The sequence below is a fragment of the Rhinoderma darwinii genome, chromosome 1, assembly GCF_050947455.1.
Source record: "Rhinoderma darwinii isolate aRhiDar2 chromosome 1, aRhiDar2.hap1, whole genome shotgun sequence".
Taxonomy (NCBI): Eukaryota; Metazoa; Chordata; class Amphibia; order Anura; family Rhinodermatidae; genus Rhinoderma; species Rhinoderma darwinii.
This window is the reverse complement of record NC_134687.1, coordinates 489,666,046-489,688,521: the sequence shown is the minus strand read 5'-3', so window position 1 is coordinate 489,688,521 and position 22,476 is coordinate 489,666,046. Positions and strand designations below refer to the sequence as shown.

Genomic DNA, 22,476 nt, shown 5'->3' with positions numbered 1-22,476 from the left:
CGCCAGCTCCTAGCGGTCATACATTTCACTCTGTGGAGAGTGGCAAGGTAGTGGCCTGTGCTGGGCCCCATACCTTGACCCCCAGATCAGACAATCCCCACCTTTCAGCCAATTAAATGAATTAAAAATATATATATATTATGCTCACCTCACTGCTCCTCTTCTCCTTTCCAGCTCTCTCCAACACGTGGTTCATACAACATACTGACGCCCAGCAGCATCAGGACCTTAAATGTGACGCAGAACTGATGACGTTGAGTGCTGTATCGCATATAAGGCCTGGCCCTGCTTGGCGTCAGGACCTTTTATGGGCCTAATGCATGGAGGGGGGACCCAGTGGGGAGAAGGGGAGTGATGAGGTGAGTATTTTTTTCTTTTTATTTCATGTCCGATTGGGGGGGGGGGGTTATGGCACACGCCCCCAGCCACGACCAGCAGGAAGATGCGACAGATTTATTAAGTGGCGTGAAACGCCAATCCTAGTAAATCTGCCCCATTGTGTCCATCACACTGTTTTTGTTCAAATCTCGGAAAATAAGCTGCAATCTATTATGTATATACACCTTATGCTATATGGTATGGGTACATATTTATTAACTTTTGGGAATGTGATGTCTTTGTTAGGTTGCAATTGACACCGGACCTTGTTTGTTTGCTCGTAAAAACTGCATTTTTCTCTCTACAGTGAGGTGCTGCTATTTCTCCAAACACTTTATTCATAGAATACTATTTAACAGTTTTTTCACTCAATAAAAGTTACCTCATGAAGCTTTCTGTAATTAGTGGCCAATTTGTGGTGTGATTTGTTGTCTTGTGGTCTTTATTGTGAAATGCATTATCTAATTTCATTGTAATATCATCACAATGTTTTCCTATTTATGGCAGCTGTTCTGTAAACTATTGCAATGCTTTGTATATTATATTGAATACATAAAAAAAACAATCAGAACATTATGACCCAAACAACGCTGGGAGTTAAATCCAGAGAACAGGGTATTAGAGATCAATTTGGAGACTTAATCTAAGGAGGTGAAAACAGCATTTGTTTACGAATACAATATGCAGATAGCATCCATAGTCATGTCCACTATTTTACCTACTTAAAAATGTCTATAAAACAAAAAGTTCAAACTCCACAGTTTTGTACTATGAAAATATCCCCATCATGATCTTACAGAATAGTGGCTCACTGGTTAGAATTAGGGTATGGTCATACGGCTTAGCAAAATACGTCTGAAAATACGGAGCTGTTTTCAGGCGAAAACAGCTCCTGATTCTCAGACGTTTTTCTAGCAACTCGTGTTTTTCGCGGCGTATTTTACGGATGTTATTGGAGCTGTTTTTCAATGGAGTCAATGAAAAACAGCTCCAAAAATGTCCCAAGAAGTGACATGCACTTCTTTATCGCGGGCGTCTTTTTACGCGCCGTATTTTAACAGCGACACATAAAATTACACCTCATGGGAACAGAACACCGTAAAACCCATTGAAAGCAATGGGCAGATGTTTGTAGGCGTAATGGAGACGTTTTTCAGGCGTAATTCGAGGCGTAAAACGCCCGAATTACGTCTGAAAACACTGCGTGGGAACATGCCCTAACTGTCTTGAAGCACTTGGGACCTGGTATTTGAATCTGACCAAGGGCAACATCTGCATGAAATTTGTATGTTCTCCCCTTTCTAAATCACATTTTATATTAATTGGGTTTTCATTTGAACTAATTTAGGTTACATAGCATAATGTTTGAACTGATTTATTTAGAGTTACAAAATGAGTTAGCAATTTCAAACACCGAAAAAGTAACAAAAAATTATAAATGAAACCACAACTTTTAACTGGTTGCCGACACAGGACGAGAATGCTCGTTCTGAGCGGCGAGTACTTTGCACATTAGGACGAGCATTCTCGTCCAGTGTGACAGCTGTCTCTGCGCACGATCGAGAGCGGGGCAACGGCTGTAATACACAGCTACGGCCCCGCTCTAACTGCGGAGAGAAGGGAAACATCTTCTCTCTGCCGTTAGCACCTTGAAAGCCACGATAAAAGCTGATCGCGGCGTTCAAGGAGGGGGGAATGCACTTTGATCGCGTCACAGAAAATTCCTGTGACGCGATCAAAGCCCATAACTTGTATGGCCAGACAGCCCAGGGTCCATTGAAGGACCCCAGGGATGTCTGAACATATTTCCTGTTGTTAGGGCATACTGAGGTATGCCCTAACAACTGCCTGTGTAGAATCAGTACACAGGCTAATGTACTGGCACATAGATCTATGCCGGTACATTACAGTTACAAAATAAAAATCAAAATGAAAAATCCCTTTATGGGATTAAAAAAAAAAGTAAAATTAATGTAAAAAAAAATTATGTTAAATAAATTTTAAAAAATGTAAAAAAAAAACACAGAAATGCAAATTTTTTACAATAAATAAACTTCCCAAAACATGAAATAATATAGACATATTTGGTATCGCCACGACTGTAACAACCTGTACAACAAATGTATAACATTATTTATGATCGGTGTATGGTGTAAAAAAACATAATATTAAAATTGCAGCAGAACTACTTTTTTTCTGCATTTTCGCCAAAATGTATTTGTACCAAAAAATGGTACCTTCATAAAGTTCAACTCGTTCCGCAAAATACAAAGTCTCATACAACAACGTCGTACAAAAAATAAAAAAGTTATGAGCGTCGGGGTGCAAAGAGGGAAATATAAAAAAAATTGTTCTGTCCTCAAGGCCAAAATTGTCTGTGTCCTTAAGGGGTTAATGCAATTATAAAATCTAAAATAGTAGGCTTTGGCCTAACAAAAACATACTATAACATAGTAATAAGGGCGACACCAAGCTATGTCCTGACCCTAGTAAGGCCCTTTATTGCTTTAGAGATGTCCTAGCGTTGTTGTTTAATCTCAAATGTATTACATATATTGATTACCCCTCGATCACACTACAAATTTTCATATAATGAAGTAAATTTACAACTATACGGGTTTATTATCATTATCGAGTTTATGAATTAGCCTTTTATTTTCTTACCTGTTCGAATAGGGTCTTCATATGTCTTTAGTGCCTAAGAGTAGGGAAAGGCTAGTTTAGGGAGGCCACCATTATCCCCCCTCCCAGGGGAGGTGTTTCAATTGTAAAAAGTTATTCAGGGTACTACAGGGCCTTAATGGCTTCCCTTACCCCATCTTTCCTTGATTTTTTTTTTTTTATCTAGGATTGCTCCATTAGGACTTCACTAGGGCATTACAGAGCCTTACTAGGAATAGGACATAGATTGGGGTCGCCTTTGTTAGGGTAGGTTCTCTGATCAAAATAAGGCCACGTTATGGTGTTACAGTATGTTTTCGTTAGACCAAAGCCTACTATTTTGGACTTTATATTTGCATTAAAAGGTATGTTTTAATTTATTATTTTTTGACACTGTGGGAACCTCCCATTTCTGTGGATTCTACTATTTCTACCGACAGATTTTTTCACTATAGGGACCCAAACCCTTCATTTTCTTTTTGATCTGTGATTGATCTACTTAATTTATCCCCACGACACTACCTAGTAAATGATTAGTGTCAGGGCCGCCATCAGGAATTTCTGGGCCCCATACAGCCAAGATGTCTGGGGCCCCCCCTCCATTACCGGGGGTGGGCAACGGAAATTGTGGCGCTCACGTTTGTACGTTATACGCATTAACTGATTTTGGTGCCGATGTCAATTACAGTGAAGGAACAACATACCATGAGGGAAACAAGAGACAACCAAACTCTGAAACACGTCCCAATACTAGACATGCCATGCGCACAAGTATAATATAATGCCAATAGGGTATACAAAATATATGTATATGAGGCTACATCTATAAAAGAAATGCCCGTTGCAAAATGTGCATAGTATTGGGACGTGTTTCAGAGTTTGGTTGTCTCTTGCTTCCCTCATGGTATGTTGTCATCTGTACCTGACTGCTATTTTTCCTGATATATGATCCGTTACTCTTGTTGTATTTATTATTGTAATACCATGTATCGTTATGTAATAATAAAAATGTATATTTTTTACTATTCATGGTAGTTATCTTCATATTCTATTGGGATGCTATGTCCCTTGCGCTTTGTAGGTTGTTTCAGAGTCATATTGGGGATTCTCCTTTTCGCTTTACCCTGTTTTGAGGTTCTTTGTAGGTTTAAAATTACAGTGAAGGAAACCATGGAGCCGACAGTGACCGGTTAATGCTCCGGATTTTGATCTATTTAGCTAAAACGTATCCGACTGTATGGCATACAGTGGGATACGTCACCTGGGGAATGGCCCAGGGGAAACTCCTGAAGTCACTGCCCATGAACAGAGCTGGAGCCTTCTACTAGCGCTCTGCCCAGGGATGTCCATATACATAAAGTGACGTCCGAAGCTTTGCAAAGCCTGAGGCCTGAGTACACGGCCGGAGCGTCGGCAATGCTCTGGCCAGGGATTCCGGCCCTAGAGACCTCTGATGTCACTTTACACATATGGACAGTGATGTCAGGAGCTTTCCCAGGGACAAAGTCCACGGGTAGAGCACTCGTGATGCTGCCTGGGGACTCCGGAATAACAAAGTCTGCTACGCCATTTCATCCTTCAAAAATAAGGTAAACCGACGTCTACCAGCCCGACGGAGGCTAAAAGGACATAATGGAGCCCTGTGAATTATCGTTTACGTTGTTTATACTGTAAGGTAGGAGATTTCCTGACTACACGATAAACTTAGGGCAACAACACGATGTGAAGGGGGAAGGGAAGGGGAAGCGCTTGTGAGGATGTAAGGAGCACTAATGCTCCGCTCTTACGTTGCCATTAAAGTTCAATGTGTTTTTCCACAGCAAAAATCGGAGGCTTTCCCTTTGATTCCTGGCGCAGATGCTACAAGCGTGTAGCAGATCCGCATGAGAATAAGGCCCTGTTCACACAGAGTTTTTTTGCCACATTTTTTTCAGCGGAAACCGCGGCAAAAAAGTCCGAAATCGCCTCCTATTGATTTCAACGGGAGGCGAAGGTGTTTTTTTCCCGCGAGAGAAAGAAGCGACATGCTCTTTCTTCAGGCATTTCCGTCTCTGACCTCCCATTGACATCAATGGGAGGCATAGAAAGCCTGAAGGAATTTCAAGGCAGATGTTTCTGCCTGCAAAAAGCTGTGTGAACAAGGCCTAAGTCCCATTGTCATTCAAAGTTGCTCATCCTCGGGTTTTCCATGTAAGGGTATGTGCACACGTAGTGACCAAAAACGTCTGAAAATACGGAGCTGTTTTCAAGGGAAAACAGCCCCTGATTTTCAGACGTTTCTTGAGCAACTCGCGTTTTTCGCTGCGTTTTTTACGTCCGTTTTTGGAGCTGTTTTCATTGGAGTCTATGAGAAAACGGCTCCAGAAACGTCCAAAGAAGTGTCCTGCATATAATGTATATAAGTGTCCCGCATATAATGTATATAAGTGTCCCGCATATAATGTATATAAGTGTCCCGCATATAATGTATATAAGTGTCCCGCATATAATGTATATAAGTGTCCTGCATGTAATGTATATAAGTGTCCCGCATATAATGTATATAAGTGTCCCGCATATAATGTATATAAGTGTCCCGCATATAATGTATATAAGTGTCCTGCATATAATGTATATAAGTGTCCTGCATGTAATGTATATAAGTGTCCTGCATATAATGTATATAAGTGTCCCGCATATAATGTATATAAGTGTCCCGCATATAATGTATATAAGTGTCCCGCATATAATGTATATAAGTGTCCTGCATATAATGTATAGAAGTGTCCTGCATGTAATGTATATAAGTGTCCTGCATATAATGTATATAAGTGTCCCGCATATAATGTATATAAGTGTCCCGCATATAATGTATATAAGTGTCCTGCATATAATGTATAGAAGTGTCCTGCATATAATGTATAGAAGTGTCCTGCATGTAATGTATATAAGTGTCCTGCATATAATGTATAGAAGTGTCCCGCATATAATGTATATAAGTGTCCTGCATATAATGTATAGAAGTGTCCTGCATATAATGTATAGAAGTGTCCTGCATGTAATGTATATAAGTGTCCTGCATATAATGTATATAAGTGTCCCGCATATAATGTATATAAGTGTCCCGCATATAATGTATATAAGTGTCCTGCATATAATGTATAGAAGTGTCCTGCATATAATGTATAGAAGTGTCCTGCATGTAATGTATATAAGTGTCCTGCATATAATGTATATAAGTGTCCCGCATATAATGTATATAAGTGTCCCGCATATAATGTATATAAGTGTCCCGCATATAATGTATATAAGTGTCCTGCATATAATGTATAGAAGTGTCCTGCATATAATGTATATAAGTGTCCTGCATATAATGTATAGAAGTGTCCTGCATATAATGTATAGAAGTGTCCTGCATATAATGTATAGAAGTGTCCTGCATATAATGTATAGAAGTGTCCTGCATATAATGTATATAAGTGTCTTGCATATAATGTATATAAGTGCCCTGCACTTCTTTTGACGAGGCAGTCATTTTACGCGTCGTCGTTTGACAGCTGTCAAACGACGACGCGTAAATGACAGGTCGTCTGCACAGTACGTCGGCAAACCCATTCAAATGAATATGCAGATGTTTGCCGAAGTATTGTAGCCCTATTTTCAGACGTAAAACGAGGCATAATACGCCTCCTTTACGTCTGAAAATAGGTTGTGTGAACCCAGCCTAATATAAATCGCACGCTACTTATTGCTGTGGTGGATTTCTTTTCATGGTGCGGACAAAAATACACGTGGAAAATTTTTCACAGCATGTGAACTGGGTTGCGGAAACCTCATATGCATGGGATGCAGAATCATCGACATGTCACCGGAATCCGTATCAAATCCAACATGTGTGAACGGGGCCTTAGTGGGAGTTAAAAAAAATCTCTGTTAGGCCAAATGCACACGATACTTATTACGTGCAAATTTGTCACGGGTATTTTCGTGCGGCAAATCCGCAGTGTAATACAGTACTAGCAAAGTAAATGAGATCAAGAAATCTCATCTACATGTCGCATTTTCTGCACAAAAACTGACCTGCGGTGCGTATTTGAAAATATGATACATGTCAATTTATCTTGCGTTTACACTTGGGAATTGTTTCTGACTAGTTTAAAAAATAATAAAATATCTGCAGCATAAAACCTGCACCTATTTCCACATCAAAAAGTAAAAACCGCACCTAAAAACGTATCAAAATACGCACTATTAGGCCTCATTTACACGAGCGTATTATACGCGCGTGCGACGCGCGTGCTTTTCACGCGTGTCGTACGCACCTATAATAGTCTATGGGGCTGTTTAGACGATGCGTGAATTTTGCGCTGCGTGAGTGCGTTGCGTAAAACTCACGACATGTTCTATATTCTTGCGTTTTTCACGCAACACGCACCCATTGACTTCAATGGGTGCGTGAAAACAACGCATGCCACACTGACGGTCCTGCGTTGCATGCGCGAAAATCACGCAAGAGCTGTCAAAAGGATGAATGTAAACAGAAAAGCACCACGTGCTTTTCTGGTTACAAACATCCAAACGGAGTGTCAAATTAGAGATGAGCGCACCGAACTTCACCGGGTTCGGCCGAACTCGTTTTAACCGAACCCGGCAAAAAATGTTCGGGTACGCGACGTCAGGAGACAGTCACTGCCCACGGTGCTGAAAGACTTAAACTGTTTCAGCACCATGGACAGTGACTTTCGATCACAATATACATATACGTGTAAAAAAAAACAGAAGTTCTGACTTACCGATAAGTCCCGGCTCCTTCCTCCAGTCCGACCTCCCGGGATGACAATTCAGGCCAAGTGACAGCTGCAGCCAATCACAGGCCAAGCACAGGCTGCAGCCAATCACAGGCTGCAGCGGTCTCATGGCCTGCCGCGTCATCCTGGGAGGTGGGGCCGGATGACAAGAGAGGGACGCGTCACCAAGGCAACGGCCGGGAGACCGGACTGGAGGAAGCAGGCAGTTCATGGTAAGTGTGAACGTCTTTTTTTATTCACAGGTTGGTGTATATTGTGATCGGCATTCACTGTCGAGGGTGCTGAAAGAGTTACTGCCGATCAGTTAGCTCTTTCAGCACCTTGGACAGTGACGGGCGTCGACTAGCCTCATCTCTATGATGGCGGCTGCGCGAAAATCACGCAGCCGCGCATCATACACGGATGACACACGGAGCTGTCAATTGCCTTTTGCGCACGCAAAACGCAGCGTTTTTTTGCGCGCGCAAAACGCACACGCTCGTGTAAATGAGGCCTTAGGTGCAGATTTTACCTGCGGAATTACCTGCGGTTTTGATACGGATTTTGTGCACCAAATTCCTCAATGTGTGCGTTACTGAATTTGCTGGGGATTTACAGCAAATTAACCCTTTACATTGTAAAGGATGAAATACGTTACAGCTCTGCAACATTAGGGTATGTTCACACAGCTTATTTTCTGCCGTTTTTCTGGCCGTAAACGTCTGAAATATCAGAAGCAGAACGCCTCCAAACATCTGCCCATTGATTTCAATGAGAAAAAAACGGCGTTGTGTTCCGATGGGCCGTTCTTTTTACAACGGCCGCATAAAAAATCGGCCGCGAAAAAGAAGTGCAGGTCACTTCTTCAGACGTTTCTGGAGCCGTTTTTATTGACTCTATAGAAAAACAGCTCCAAAAACAGCCGTAAAAAACTTCTGAAAATCATTCGCTTGATTATCTCCGTATTTTCAGACTGTTTTTGCTAATTGTGTGAACATACCCTAATAGGCATGCAGCTTATTTAACCCCTTCTCAGCCATTTTTTGGATTTTAACTTTTGTTTTTTCCTCTCCACCCTCCAAAAGCTATCATTTTTTTTTACTTGAGGACTTGTTTTTCACGGTACAAGTTGTAGTTTTTCATGGCACCATTTATTGTGCCGCATAATGTACTGGGAAGCTGAAAAAAAATTATTTGTGGGGTGAAATGCTGCACGTGCATGAGGTTTTGACAAACCCCATTCACATGAGTTAGGGCTTATTCAGACTAACGTGTTAATCGTCCGTGTGAAGGACGTTTTTTTTAATGGCCGTCACACGGCTGCGTGTATTTCTATGGGGTTATTCACATGGTCGTTGTTCTAACAGACCGTGTGAAGGGCCTGTAAAAAAAATAGGACATGTCCTATTTTTGTGCGTTTTCACGGATCCCTCAATAGACTCAAGTCTGTGAAAACGGGTCCCGCACGGCTGCAAATCGGCCGTTCTTCACGTCTGATTTCACACACGTTGGTCTGAATATCGCCTTAGGCCTTATTCACACGAACGTGTCCGTTTTGCACGCGCAAAAAACGCTGCGTTTTGCGCGAGCAAAAGTTTGGTGTGGCATCAGCATATGGTGCGTGGCTGCGTGATTATGACACTCTGTTTTGATGTTACAACACAGTAAAGAAGGAGGGGCTTTTATGTTTCCCTTCTCTTCTTTACCAGCTGTAGCGCGAATCACGCGTGTCACCCGGAAGTTCTTCCGTGTGCCGTGCACGATTTGCACGCACCCAATGACTGCAATGGGTGTGTGCTGCGCGAAACACGGGCAAAGTATAGGACATGTCGTGAGTTTTACACAGCGCACATACGCTGCGTGAAATTCACTGACAGTCTGAACGGCCCCATTCACTAACATAAGTCCGTGCGACGCACGTGAAAATCACGCTAGTAGCACGGACGTATAACACGTTCGTGTGAATAAGGCCTTATATTGTAATTTGTAGTGAATTTTCAGTGCGCAATCCGCACCAAAAATAGGAGGCAAGTAAGTGGCCTTATTCAGACGTCCATGTTCGGTTTGTGAAATACGGAGCGTGTATCGGCCATATTTCCCGGACCGACCACAGTTCAGGGAGCCGGGTTTCTAGCATCACAGTTATCTATGATCATAGTCCCTCCCTTCCCGTGGGGATGCTGTCCCCGGTCCCGTACTGAAAGCATCATTACAATATGGGGCAGTATTCCCGCGGAGAGGCAGGGACTCCCAGCAACACTGATAACTATGATGCTAGGAGTCCGGCTCCATGAATTGTGGTCAGCCTGGGAAATACGGCCGATACACGCTCCGTATGTCACGGACCGAACGCGGCTTTCTGAATAAGGCCTTAGTCTAGTTACACAGTGCGGTGAAATCCCATTTTTTTGGCACAATTTTTGCAAAATCGCGGCAAAAACGTGATTTGACCGCACTGTGAGAATATAGCCTAACAGCACTTTTCATGTCTTGAATCCTTTTTTTATGCAATTTTCGTAATTGGGGCACAAATCACGCGGTTTTGCCGCAATTTTTATATAATCGCGGCAAAACTGCGCCATTTTTGCCGCGATTACAAATATCGCGGCAAAAAAAACGCTAGGAAAACGAAAAAATACCAAAAAACATTTTAATCAACTTTATACATACTACAAACGGGGTCAGGGGGATGGGAAGCAGGATGGATAGGGGAAAATACTCACCAGCCTGCAGGTCCTGTCGGCAGTGTAGAGGAGCTGGGGGGCGGGATCTCCACACACAGCTTCTGCACATGCTGCATCTTCAACAGGTATGCAGGGGGTACCGCGGGCGTTAGTAGGGGCGGGGCGCGAGCGTTGCGAGCGGGGGCCCGTGAGCGTTGCGAGGGGGGGGCAACAGTCCGAGGGGGGGGCAACAGTCCGAGGGGGGAGGCAACAGTCCGAGGGGGAGGGGCGACGGCAGCCCGGCGGGCCCCTTTTCTTCATCCATGTGGCCGGGCCCCTGACGAGAGTACCAGTAATACCCCCCTGATGGCGGCCCTGATTAGTGTATTAAACATGGGTGGAACAGTGTCTAGCACCCCCTTGTCATAAACGCTATTGCAATAGCACAAAACACTAGCCTAGAGCATTGCGGGGGCTGGAAGGTAGTCCAAAGGCATAGTACAGTGCAAATATATCCATATTTTTAAAGGTAATACATATTTGATATAAAAAAAACCCTATGGGCTGAGGTTATGTTTAGGTGCCCTTAAAAGTTAACTGCAATGCAGGAAATGCAAGTTATGCTACGCAAATATGCTGCAATAATAATGCTAAATTTTGTTAATATGCTGAGTAGAAAATTATTTACTACGTTTTGGAGAGTAGTGATGTTGTGCAATTTTAAACTATATTTTTACTTGTTGATATGGATAAAAGTGATGATCTTTGAAAATGTTTTGAAGGATATATTCACCTTTATTACCATATGTTTGCATCACTCCAGTGCATGTAGAATGAAAAAAAAAAAAGAAACTTTGTAAATAGTCTTGATTATAAATATTCTACCATTTTTGTCTACAGCTCCTATGCAGACCTGTATGCCGCTGTCGTAACAGACTACAAACAAACTCAATGTAGTTTGATCATCCAATCTTACTCCCTTCTATCTGTCCCCTATTTTTCGCTAAAATACATTCAATAGTTTAACAAGAAGTGGGGAACAGATGGAATGGAGTAACACATGACTGGGGGATCGGACTACACAGGTTTTGATGCTAGTCTGTAACCATGGTGACACACAGGTTTGCATAGGAGCTGAAGATACAAAATAGTAGGATATTTTTTAATTTACATGCATTGGAGCAATCCAAAATTATTGGCTGGTGTACATAACCTTTAATAGTGAGATCTATTATCTTAACGCAAGTATTCCTGGATCTGAGGATTGCTTCAAAAATACAACAAAATAAAACTGATGTGACCCTTTAGAATCACATTAAAGTTCCTCTACCTTTATAAAAGTTCTTATACGGCAACCTTGTGCATGTAATCTTAACTCCTCAGAGGCTTCTTACATTCCTCTGTTTACCAGCAGATGTTTAACTATTCCTGCTATAACATTGGTTTAGCGCCATGTTTAAAAACATGGAATACATCTAATCCACGGCACAAATATTTATATAGACTACTCTTTTCTGCATTGATCAGACGAGAAGACAAGCTGCGGATTCCTAATGGTTGGCTTTGTCATTTGGCTCCTGAAATAATACGGCAGCTGTCTCCTGACACAGAGGAGGATAAACTTCCATTCTCAAAGCTCTCTGATGTATTTGCACTTGGGTAAGTAGAATATTTTAGTGTAGTGTAAGAATGTATTATAGAAAAAATAATCTTTCCAAGGAGTGCTGCATTACATACCTTGGTAATTTAGTTGAGCATAAACATTTTCTATCATGGATAACATAAGAATGGCGCACACCTAAATAGTTGAGCACTTGGCAAAGTTCTGTATGAAAAAAAGATCTTGATATAAACGTTTTACCCCCCTTAACACTAATAAAAAAATATTTTCTATACCATTTTAACTTCTTGTGTTCGAACTGATTTTCAATGCTTAACATTAGAACAACACATAAAAAAATAAAATCAAACTCAATCCTATTTTTTTTTTTTTTTTTTAAACACAACACAAATATTTTCAGAAACATTATACTCACGATTTATTGCATATCCACAGAACGATTTGGTATGAGTTGCATGCTCGAGAGTGGCCATTCAAAAGCCAACCTGCGGAGGCCATCATATGGCAAGTGGGAACAGGCATGAAGCCAAATCTTAGCCAAATTGGAATGGGAAAGGAGATATCGGTAAGTTAAACATTAACAGGGTGTGAAGTTTCAATCACCTGTAAGTATTTTCTGTGACTCATTTTGTAGAACCCACTGAAAACAAGTTCATTATTTAGGTTGCTTTTTTGTCTATATTTTCCTCCTTATTTTGTCTGTATTGTGTTTTTAAGATTCTAGCTATGTCAATGTTCTGTTGCACATTTTTTGCATATTGACTTCTATCCAGAAATATTAATTGATAACCAAGTCAATAATTTATTAGGCTAACACAAAAGCACAACAGCCAAAAATGTGTTAAAAACAATTAGAAAGTACCATAGAAGTAGCAAGAAGAATAAGCTGATCACCCCTGAACCATCTCCCAGGAAATATACAGCTATTTCCTAAAAGAAAAACTTAGGCAATACAATATAAAGTGCTGTGCACATTCAACTACTGACTATAAATCTTGTGCATTCAATATCAAGTCCTGTGCATATACCCACAAGGGATAACAATGTTGCAATAAATATAAATAAATGTATTACCAAAACATTGTATACCATAGAAATGCTTAATAGTGAAAGAAAAGAAAATACATCAAAAATGCCCTAAAAGACAAATAAAACGAAGGGATGGTTCTTACAAGAGGGATGGTTCCTCAGGGATCACCTAGATGGACTAAAGCCCTCTAAACAATGATAGCCTATACTAAGGAGATCAGTTGATCGGTGTGACGGTGGAGTAAAAGATTACAGCCCCATCATTGTTTACACATCGGCTGGTCATATGGGCAGCGGTGCGTGGTACGGCAGCTCAGTCCCAATTAAGTGTATAGGACTGAGCTGCAGTACCAGGCACACCCAAACACTGGGCTGTGCTTATTATTGACAATAAAGGGGATGTCGCCCCTTCATTCTGCTGATTGGCGAGATTCCAAGGATTGAGCTCCCACCGATCAAGCACTATCTTAAGGATTGGATGTCAGTGTTTAAGTCCCGGAAAACCCCTTTAAGTTTGATGTGAACTTTGCTTATGAATGGTTTATCCCAACCATGTTTAACCGCTTAACGATGAGCAATGAATATATCCGTCACGAGTGAGTGCTAGATCCCGTATCTCGTACATACTGCTACTATTCCCACCAAATCAGTGTCAGGAGCACGGCAGTTATACATAGCCATGGTCCTGCTGCGACTGCCAGGATTGGAGATAATTCTGATATCAGCAGTTTATCCCTTTAGAAGCCACGGTCAATAACGACTGTGGCATCTAAGGTGTTTGACAGAGGAAGGGGCCTCCCTCTTTCAGCCCATCGGCGCCCCGCGACGCAATCGCGGGTTGCCAATGGGTTACCATGACAGCCAGAGACCTAACAACCTAACAAAGGCCCCCAGGTCTGTCATCAGTAACTGCCTATTAGACCATTTCAAAGGATACTAAGTATTCCAAAGCATTATACAAGCAATGAAATGGTCGCTGCTTCAGGTTGAGTTTATTAAAGATTAATAAAAATTAAAAGGTACTCCCCCAAAAAAGTAAATAAATTAAACCCTTTTTTCCTTAACCCCTTGGAGACACCGCCAGTTTTTGGTTTTCACTTTAGTTTTTTCCTCCCCACCTTCCAAAAGCCATAATTTTTTTTATTTTTCCATTGACATAGCTGTATGAGGGCTTGTTTTTTGCAAGACAAATTGTAGTTTTTCATTGCATTATTCAATGTGCTATATAATGTACTGGGAAACTGAAAAAAAAATTCTTGAGGTGGAATAGGAAAAATACAGCGTTTCCACTTTAGTTTTTTGGGTTTCGTATTTACGACGTACATCGTGTTGTAAAAACTACGTGTTAACTTTATTTTACGGGTTGATACAATTATGAATATACCAAATGTGTATAGTTTTTTCATGTTTTACCATCTTTTATAAAGAAAAAACTGTGTTAAAAAACAGTTTTTTGTCGCCACATTTTGAGAGGCATAACTTTTACATTTTTTTGTCAATTTAGCTGTGTGATAGCTTATTTTTTGCGGGATTAGCTGTAGTTTTTATTGGTACCATTTTGGGGTACATGTGACTTTTTGATTACTTTTCATTACATTTTTTTGGGAGCTAAGGTGCATTGGGGTGACAGCTGTAAGAAACAGTAGACACCCATTCAGCAGACACCAGTAAATTTACGTGACATGTCGCCAAGGGGTTAAAAATTATTAAATTTTTTAAAAAATGAGTCACCATAAAAAGAAACCTACATATTGGGTACCACCGCAATCATAACGACCCGTAAAACAAACATAACTTATTAGTTATACTACACGGTGCATTTCGTAAAAAAGACTTGCAAAAGACGATGGCGGAATTTCTGTTTTGTTTTTCCTCAATTCCCTCCTCAAAAACAGTAATAAAAGCTAATCAATAAATTCTAAGTACCTCAAAATGGTACCAATAAAAGCTATAACTCATCCTGCAAAAAAACAAGCCTTCATATGGCTACATCGAGGGAAAAATAAAAAAATTATGGATCTCAGAATGTGGCGAAACAAAAATGACTTTTTCCATAAAACGTGTTTTATTGTGCAAAAGTACTAAAATGAAAAAACAGCTATACTCATTTGGTATTACCGCATTCGTACGAAAAAAAATAGCGTTTGCAGGTAAGTAGCTACATCGACTTACCTGCTAACGCCGATGCTGCTGCAGAATCAACTGTAGCCTCTGGTGCCGATGTGTCCTCGCTCGTCTGACACGATGCAGGACCTGTGAGTGACGTCACAGCATGATCTGGCAGAACCTGGGCGTTCTGAAGAGAAGTGGATGATACTTCTCATCAGAACGCCCAGCTAGTAAAAGTAGTAAAAACGCCCCGATGTACGCACATAATACACGCCCAGTTGGACTTTTACTTTTAAACACACCCACTTGGACTTTTGCAAGCCTCATTTGCATAACTACAAAAATGGTCATAACTTGGCCAAAAATGCTTGTTTTTTAAAAATAAAAACGTTACTGTAATCTACATTGCAGCGCCGATCTGCTGCAATAGCAGATAGGGGTTGCAAAATCTGGTGACAGAGCCTCTTTAATGTATGGAGGCCTTCCCTCCACTGTGTTCTGTATCTGTGTGTATTGAAACTCAATAACAAATTTTGAATATGAAAAAAAAAAATCGGTTAGTGCGCATAAATTAATTTTATTCACCGCCTTACTCCGTTCTTATTCTAAATGAAAACACAAATATTAATTAATGTTTTTAGGACATTTTGCTTTTCTGCTGGGCCTATGAGCAGGAAGAAAGGCCAAGTTTCACCAAACTGATGGAGATGCTGGAAAAACTGCCAAAGCGGAACAGACGCCTCTCTCATCCAGGTCACTTTTGGAAGTCAGCTGAGTGAGTACACTGAATTGGTCTAATAATATGCTGAGACGTTTGTTCTAGTGAGGTGTGAATAATTAGAATGGCTAATGATATGATGCTTTATATGTGTCAAGTAATATGGCAAACATTTCAAATAGCATAGACATTTTTTAAAATCATTGGCCTCATATTCACCTGTTCTGTTATGGAGAATTGATCATTTGAAAATGATTTAACTTCTTAAATGCTTTGACTTTCTGTACATAATCAACTATACTATTTATTACATGGGAGAAGGGTGTACAGGACTAGTAATACATATGATGTTTTATTTGTATAGTCCCTGAAACGAGAACTGTTGCCTATGCTTATGAGAAACGAGTGGGAAAATAATTACAAAACAATCAATGTGAACTGTACTTTTTTGTGGTATGGACAGTATACTCGGTCAGTGATAACAGCCTCAGATTAAAGGATCTGTCTGCTCTTCTGACATGTCAGTTTTAGTAAATACCAAATACTTGAGCATCTGTTCTTTCAATTCTGCTTTGTTTCTTTACTCTGTTATTCCGCCTGGAAATGCAGAAATAAATTGACAACTGGATATTACCATTCCACTAGTCCGGTTTTCCCCAAAATGTGCTTCCCTAGCCCCCTGAATGTGTCTAACCAAGTGTTGGCAGCTTCAGATATTATTATGTACTAGTGGCACCAGGGTGTTAATAATATCATTATTCTAACTTGATACCATCAAAAACCTATATCATTAGCAGTTAACTCTGGGGTAAGAACTATAACTTTTTTTTTTAATACTCAGTGTGGCTGAATACACCTTTTGTATTTCACAGTGGCTCATGACCTTCCAAATGCTGGGAACCTCCGCCCTTGTCAATGGGACAGTTTGACAATACCAGCACTGATTGAACATTCCTCTGTGAGGAAAAGAATGTAGCCCCCAGTTGTAAATATATTCATACGCTTTCAGGAGGAAATACAGAGGAACAACACAACGCTCAAATATTCTCCAAAATTGTAATTTTATGAGAAATGCAAAAACAGGAGAAAAGACAGGCATTAAAATTTAAGCATGGATTTTTGTTAATTGCTATATATGATAAGTAGGCTTACACTGACCAATATTATATCATGTACGGTAACTTGATATGTATTATTACTTTAATGTAGTTCACCCAGATCTATATTCAGAACTATCAACTAATTACTTAGTTTTGATACTGTTATAACTAAATAATTTATTGTTTTCTATTATCTTTTTTTCTTTTCTAGGCTGTGACAAATATCTTGTGTGGTACATTGGCATCTTAGTTCCCCCTTTTCTACATCTGCCTTCGCCCTGTCCCAAACACTACTGTTCTCCTCCTCAAGCTTTGGAAAATCTGAAGGGGGAAGAACCTGTAGTAAAGACTGAAGATTAAGCGTGGGTGGAGCCTTGCACTCTTAAATGAGAACAAGCCCCTGGCTGTCATTTTAAGTCCACCTGTAGGGGGGATTGTTTCAAAGGAAAGTTCTGACCTCCTCAGAGACTGGAGTGCTAGAATGAGATTAGAAGATATGTTTTTGGCCAGAGCTGTTAACATTCTTGATGGTCCTTATATATGCGCTGTATTGATTTGTGAGGGCCAGTTGTGCACATACCTCTAAACTGACCCTGAATATGCACCTCCAATATGCTAGAAACTGCTGCAGAACACTGTGATATCACAGTCCTGTGGCCTTCTCTAGCAGGTAATATAGGCCGTGGAAACTTTCTTGACTCTACCTACAATAAATTGTCTCACGTTTGTCCTACACACTCTAGGGAAGACAAACAAAGCGCCAACTTTATTTTTTTAAGATGTTTTTTGATGATCGAAACTGATTGGGAAATATGAAGACAGTCAGTTTTACACATCTGACTGATATGAGATTGTACTGTACATTAGTGACTGGATTGTTTGAAATATGTCTTTTATTTGTGTCTAATTTGTATTCCTTGTTAGGTTGCTGGCAGCATGCTGCTTTTCCCATGCAGTACAGCGGGCACTTTCGCAGAGAAAATACCCTTCCAATTCTAAATACTTGTCCACTGTGTTGTTTGACCCCCCCCAGGGCTCATTTTAAACTCATTACACTAAGGCCTGATTCACACGAACGTGTTAAACGTCCGTGGGACGGCCGTGAAACAGCGGCTGTCCCACGGACCTATGTTATTCAATGTGGCCGTTCACACAGCCGTTGTTTCAACGGACCGTGCGAAGGGTCATTGGGAAAATAGGACATGTCTGTTCTTTTCACGCATCCCTCCATAGACTCTCAACTATGGCGGATGCGTGACATCGCATCCCACAGCGCCGAGCACGGATGCACCTCGGACGTGAAAAACTGCAGTTTTTCACGTCCAAGATGCGCAGCGTTCGTGTGAATCAGGCCTTATGTGTCAAATTTTACCCGAAAATAAAAACCAAACAGACACCAGTTTAGAGGTCTAATTTGAGCCAGTAAGCGAAGAGCGGATTATATGAGATTGATCCTTGTCATTTCAATTTGTTTTCTTCACCTTATTGTTAATAACTGAGCCATGTTCACACCTTGTATTGACTTATACCAAGATGTGACATAATTCAAGTATTTGCTACTGTATGTGGAAGATCACAAGGCATTTGTTTTGTTAGTGTTGCATGATTTAACACAAAATATATCTGCTAAATTGTTCATATTGTATTTTATGAGATAAAAGATAAGCCAATATAATCTTTGGTAGTAATGTGACTGGAGATATTCAATTACTATTTATTTACTGGCACATTTCACGGCACTGTATACAGAAAGTGATTATTCATGTCATTCCTTATTCTCAGTGGGCTTGACTGAATGTTCTTGTTCCAGGCATACCTATACACTAATGCCAGTTACAAAGCTAATTTAGTTATATATGTTTTTGATGAGGAAGGAAAACCACGTGAACATGCAAATCCAATGCAGTTGTTGACATGGTTGGATTTGAACACACGGTAACAGTGCTGAAAGGCAGCAGTCCTAAGGATAGGACAAGCATGGCGGCTCTGTGGTCAGCACTGTTGACTTTCAGCACTCATGTCCTAGATTTGAACTGAACGAAGGACAACATCTGCATGGAGTTTGTATGTTCTCCCTGTATTTGCGTGGCTTTCCTTCCATTCTGTACAAGCAAACTGACAGGTTTATTGTCTTCATATCAAATTGACGCTAGGGTCTATGGGTGAGAAAGGGGAAATTAGACTGAGCCCCTTTGGGGGCTTACAGCACTGTGGAATATGTTAGCGCTATAAAAGTAAAAGATAATAAAAGAAAATATATAGTTATCACAGTCAGGAAATTTTGATCTTAGTTGGCTAAACCTAGAAGCACTTTTTATACACCAAACAATCCATGATCTTTATACATTTCCATTGGAAATGGCTGGATAATTCTTGATACTGCAAAATGTGAAAGTCCATAGTCTTATAACTTATTTGCCCATATAAATGCAGCTATTTCTTACAACTTATGCGTGTGACCAAGTGAACATAGATTTGGAATCTTAGTTTTGTTGGATGACTGTCATTAATTGTACTGCAGAACTTATTTTCGGAAATCTACCCAAAATGAACAACTGTTTTCTATGAACTAGGCACACAACATGTGCATATCCTTAAAGACAGAAAAGAAAATCAAACGTAAAATAGTGACCCGATTGAGTCTTTAGTTGTATTGTCTCTTTAGATACTTAGGTAAAAAAATAAGTGATGATTAAATGAATTGGAACATTTCTGAGTGTAAAGATAGACTCTTCTGCAGGTTTAGAAATTTAAAATAAACTCCTCATAAACATCCCTAGCCACAGAAATAGGACACATTCTCGTAGGGATAAAAATGCTAATATTCTTTTATTGTATTCTGTTACAATTCTTTAAAACAAGCTGTTTGCATCATGCCAGCTGCTTATATTAACAGAAGAAAACATAAAAGATTAAAGTAAAAGACAAAAGGACATAAAAGTGAACAGCAAGGCATTCTTTTATATATGTGTAATGCGCAGTATTAAGACTTTAAGCTCGCAAGCATACCTGGATGTTGGTCCCCAGCTAGCATAGTCAGAACTTGAGTGATGTTTAAAGGACAGTGATACAAGTAGCACGAACAGACTTCAGTGACACCATGCAGATCTGTCGGAGAAGAATGGCAGCAGGCAGGCAGGGGTAATAAATTACGGAGACCGTCATTGAGTTGGCGCAGGCTAACCTAGGATGCAGAGTGTAAAGAATCCCCTGCTTTTCACCCTTAATCCCCGCAAGGAGATATAGACTTTGCTTTTTAAAGATTCCCAGCTCTTGGTCCCCAGGATAGCCCTCAATAGAAGGTGCGCCTGCAGATGGCGAGTATGAAACGTCCTCGTGGTCAATTAGATCTGGGTCGGTAACAGGCGGTGAGCATCATGTTTAGTAATTGGTATAATGAGACAAGGTCAGGTTCATGCCAAAGTTCGATACACAGATAAATCAGGTCAAGTGAAGTCAATACGAAAGCCGGGTTAAACACAGGAAAGTCGCGTGAAGAATAAATTCCAGAAAACTCACCACCAGGGCTCATAACCAAGCGAGGAATTCCAGGACCAGTTCCCCCTCAAAGGACTCCATCTGATGATACTATGGCTGGAGCTGCGCAGTACAAGCAAAGGCTAGCTGTGGCTGCCCGTCATTATAGTGACTTTGCGGCTTGTAACTGACATTGTTCTATCCTCAAAAGCAGCATCCGGATGCGTGGCTCTTGTATTATTTTTGGAGCATGGATGTTGCGAAGGGGCTTCCAAAAATTTTCCTCGGACTCAAAACCCTTAATGGCAATCAGATATCCTTTATCTAGATTCTCTTGTAAATATTCGCTTAGTGAATTCATTTCTGGGATGGACAAGAGAAAAATGCGGACAAAATAATTTTTTTGTACCAAGGATATCATAGGTCCGATGAGGAGGGAGAAAGTCTGCCTCCTTTTTACAGAATACATCCAGTAATGCATGGCACTTGCTAGAGATTAGTGACTTAACATCCAGATCGGACTGGGAGGACATTTCTGGGAAGTAAACATCTCAGAAGGGTCTTGGACAGAGGAGCAGATGGTCTCAGGAGACAGACAATATGAACAGTAAGGGTATGTGCACACACACTAATTACGTCCGTAATTGACGGACGTATTTCGGCCGCAAGTAGTGGACCGAACTCAGTGCAGGGAGCCGGGCTCCTAGCATCATACTTATGTACGACGCTAGGAGTCCCTGCCTCTCCGTGGAACTACTGTCCCCTACTGAAAACACGATTACAGTACGGGACAGTTGTCCTGCAGAGAGGCAGGGACTCCTAGCGTCGTACATAAGTATGATGCTAGGAGCCCGGCTCCCTGCACTGTGTTCGGTCCGGGACTTCCGGCCGAAATACGTCCGTCAATTACGGACGTAATTAGTGTGTGTGCACATACCCTAAGGGTATGTTCACACGCATTGTTTTCAGACGTAATTCGGGCGTTTTACGCCTCAAATTACGCCTGAAAAAACGGCTCCATTACACCTACAAACTACTGCCCATTGCTTTCAATAGGTTTTACGATGTTCTGGTCCCACGAGGTGTTATTTTACGCGTCGCTGTCAAAAGACGGCGCGTAAAAAGACGCTCGCGAAAAAGAAGTGCATGTCACTTCTTGGGACGTTTTTGGAGCCGTTTTTCATTGACTCCATTGAAAAACAGCTCCAATAACGCCCGTAAAATACGCCGCGAAAAATGTGAATAGTTACAAAAACGTCTGAAAATCAGGAGCTGTTTTACGCCTGAAAACAGCTCCGTATTTTCAGACGTATTTTGCTAAGCCGTGTGAACATACCCTAACAGGAAGCGGGAAAGGAGATTGAGTTGATGGACCAATAAGAGGGTCATGAGTCCTCAGTCAATCATGAGTTAGGCCATTCTGCATTGTTTCAGGTTCAGAAGTAGTCCTAAGGGGCTCTTAAGGAGGATGCTGGAGGAACTAACTATGTGGCCCCGGGTTGGCTCAAAAGTTCTTGAAATCACTCATGAATTTGATGATCGATTTGGATGGACAACTGTATCAGACCTTCCAGGGACTCCAGAACACCCGAGCGAGCTAGTTAATCCTTGAGCTGGTTGCTTACCCCCAGACATAATTGGATTTTGAATGCTGCTTATTTCCATTGTGTATTAGCAGCAATCATCCGAAAGTGATCTGAAGGTAAACTCGGCTGATGTTCTTCTGTGGGGGGTCATCATAGATCATAGCCATAGCATCCAGAAAGGAATTGAGATTTATAAGCAGATGGCTATCCTGTTTCAGAAGTTTTTGTGCCCAGGACTGAGGTTCGCCTTTCAGCAACGTAATAATAGTCAATTTGATTCCTGGACCACTTACTGTATCATAGCTTCCAATTCTTTAAAGATAGCAGCGATTCCAGCTACCTGCTGTGTGAGACCAGTGAGCGCTCCT

The 22,476-nt window shown here is 40.9% G+C and overlaps 1 protein-coding gene across 2 annotated transcripts in view; it reads left to right on the top strand.

Moving 5' to 3' along the window:
* The window catches only part of KSR2 (kinase suppressor of ras 2), a 561,531-nt gene extending 540,387 nt beyond the window's left edge, over positions 1 to 21,144 (top strand). Inside the window, exons 17-20 of one of the 2 annotated variants that reach the window (XM_075835299.1) lie at positions 11,996 to 12,127; positions 12,525 to 12,654; positions 15,869 to 16,002; positions 17,257 to 21,144. In XM_075835299.1, coding sequence (XP_075691414.1) covers positions 11,996 to 12,127; positions 12,525 to 12,654; positions 15,869 to 16,002; positions 17,257 to 17,263 — 403 coding nt within the window. In that variant the 3' untranslated portion in view covers positions 17,264 to 21,144. Of the gene's footprint in view, positions 1 to 11,995; positions 12,128 to 12,524; positions 12,655 to 15,868; positions 16,007 to 17,256 lie in introns of those variants that run through there. The other variant, XM_075835310.1, reaches the window with a different exon arrangement.
* The last annotated feature ends 1,332 nt before the right edge of the window (positions 21,145 to 22,476 follow it).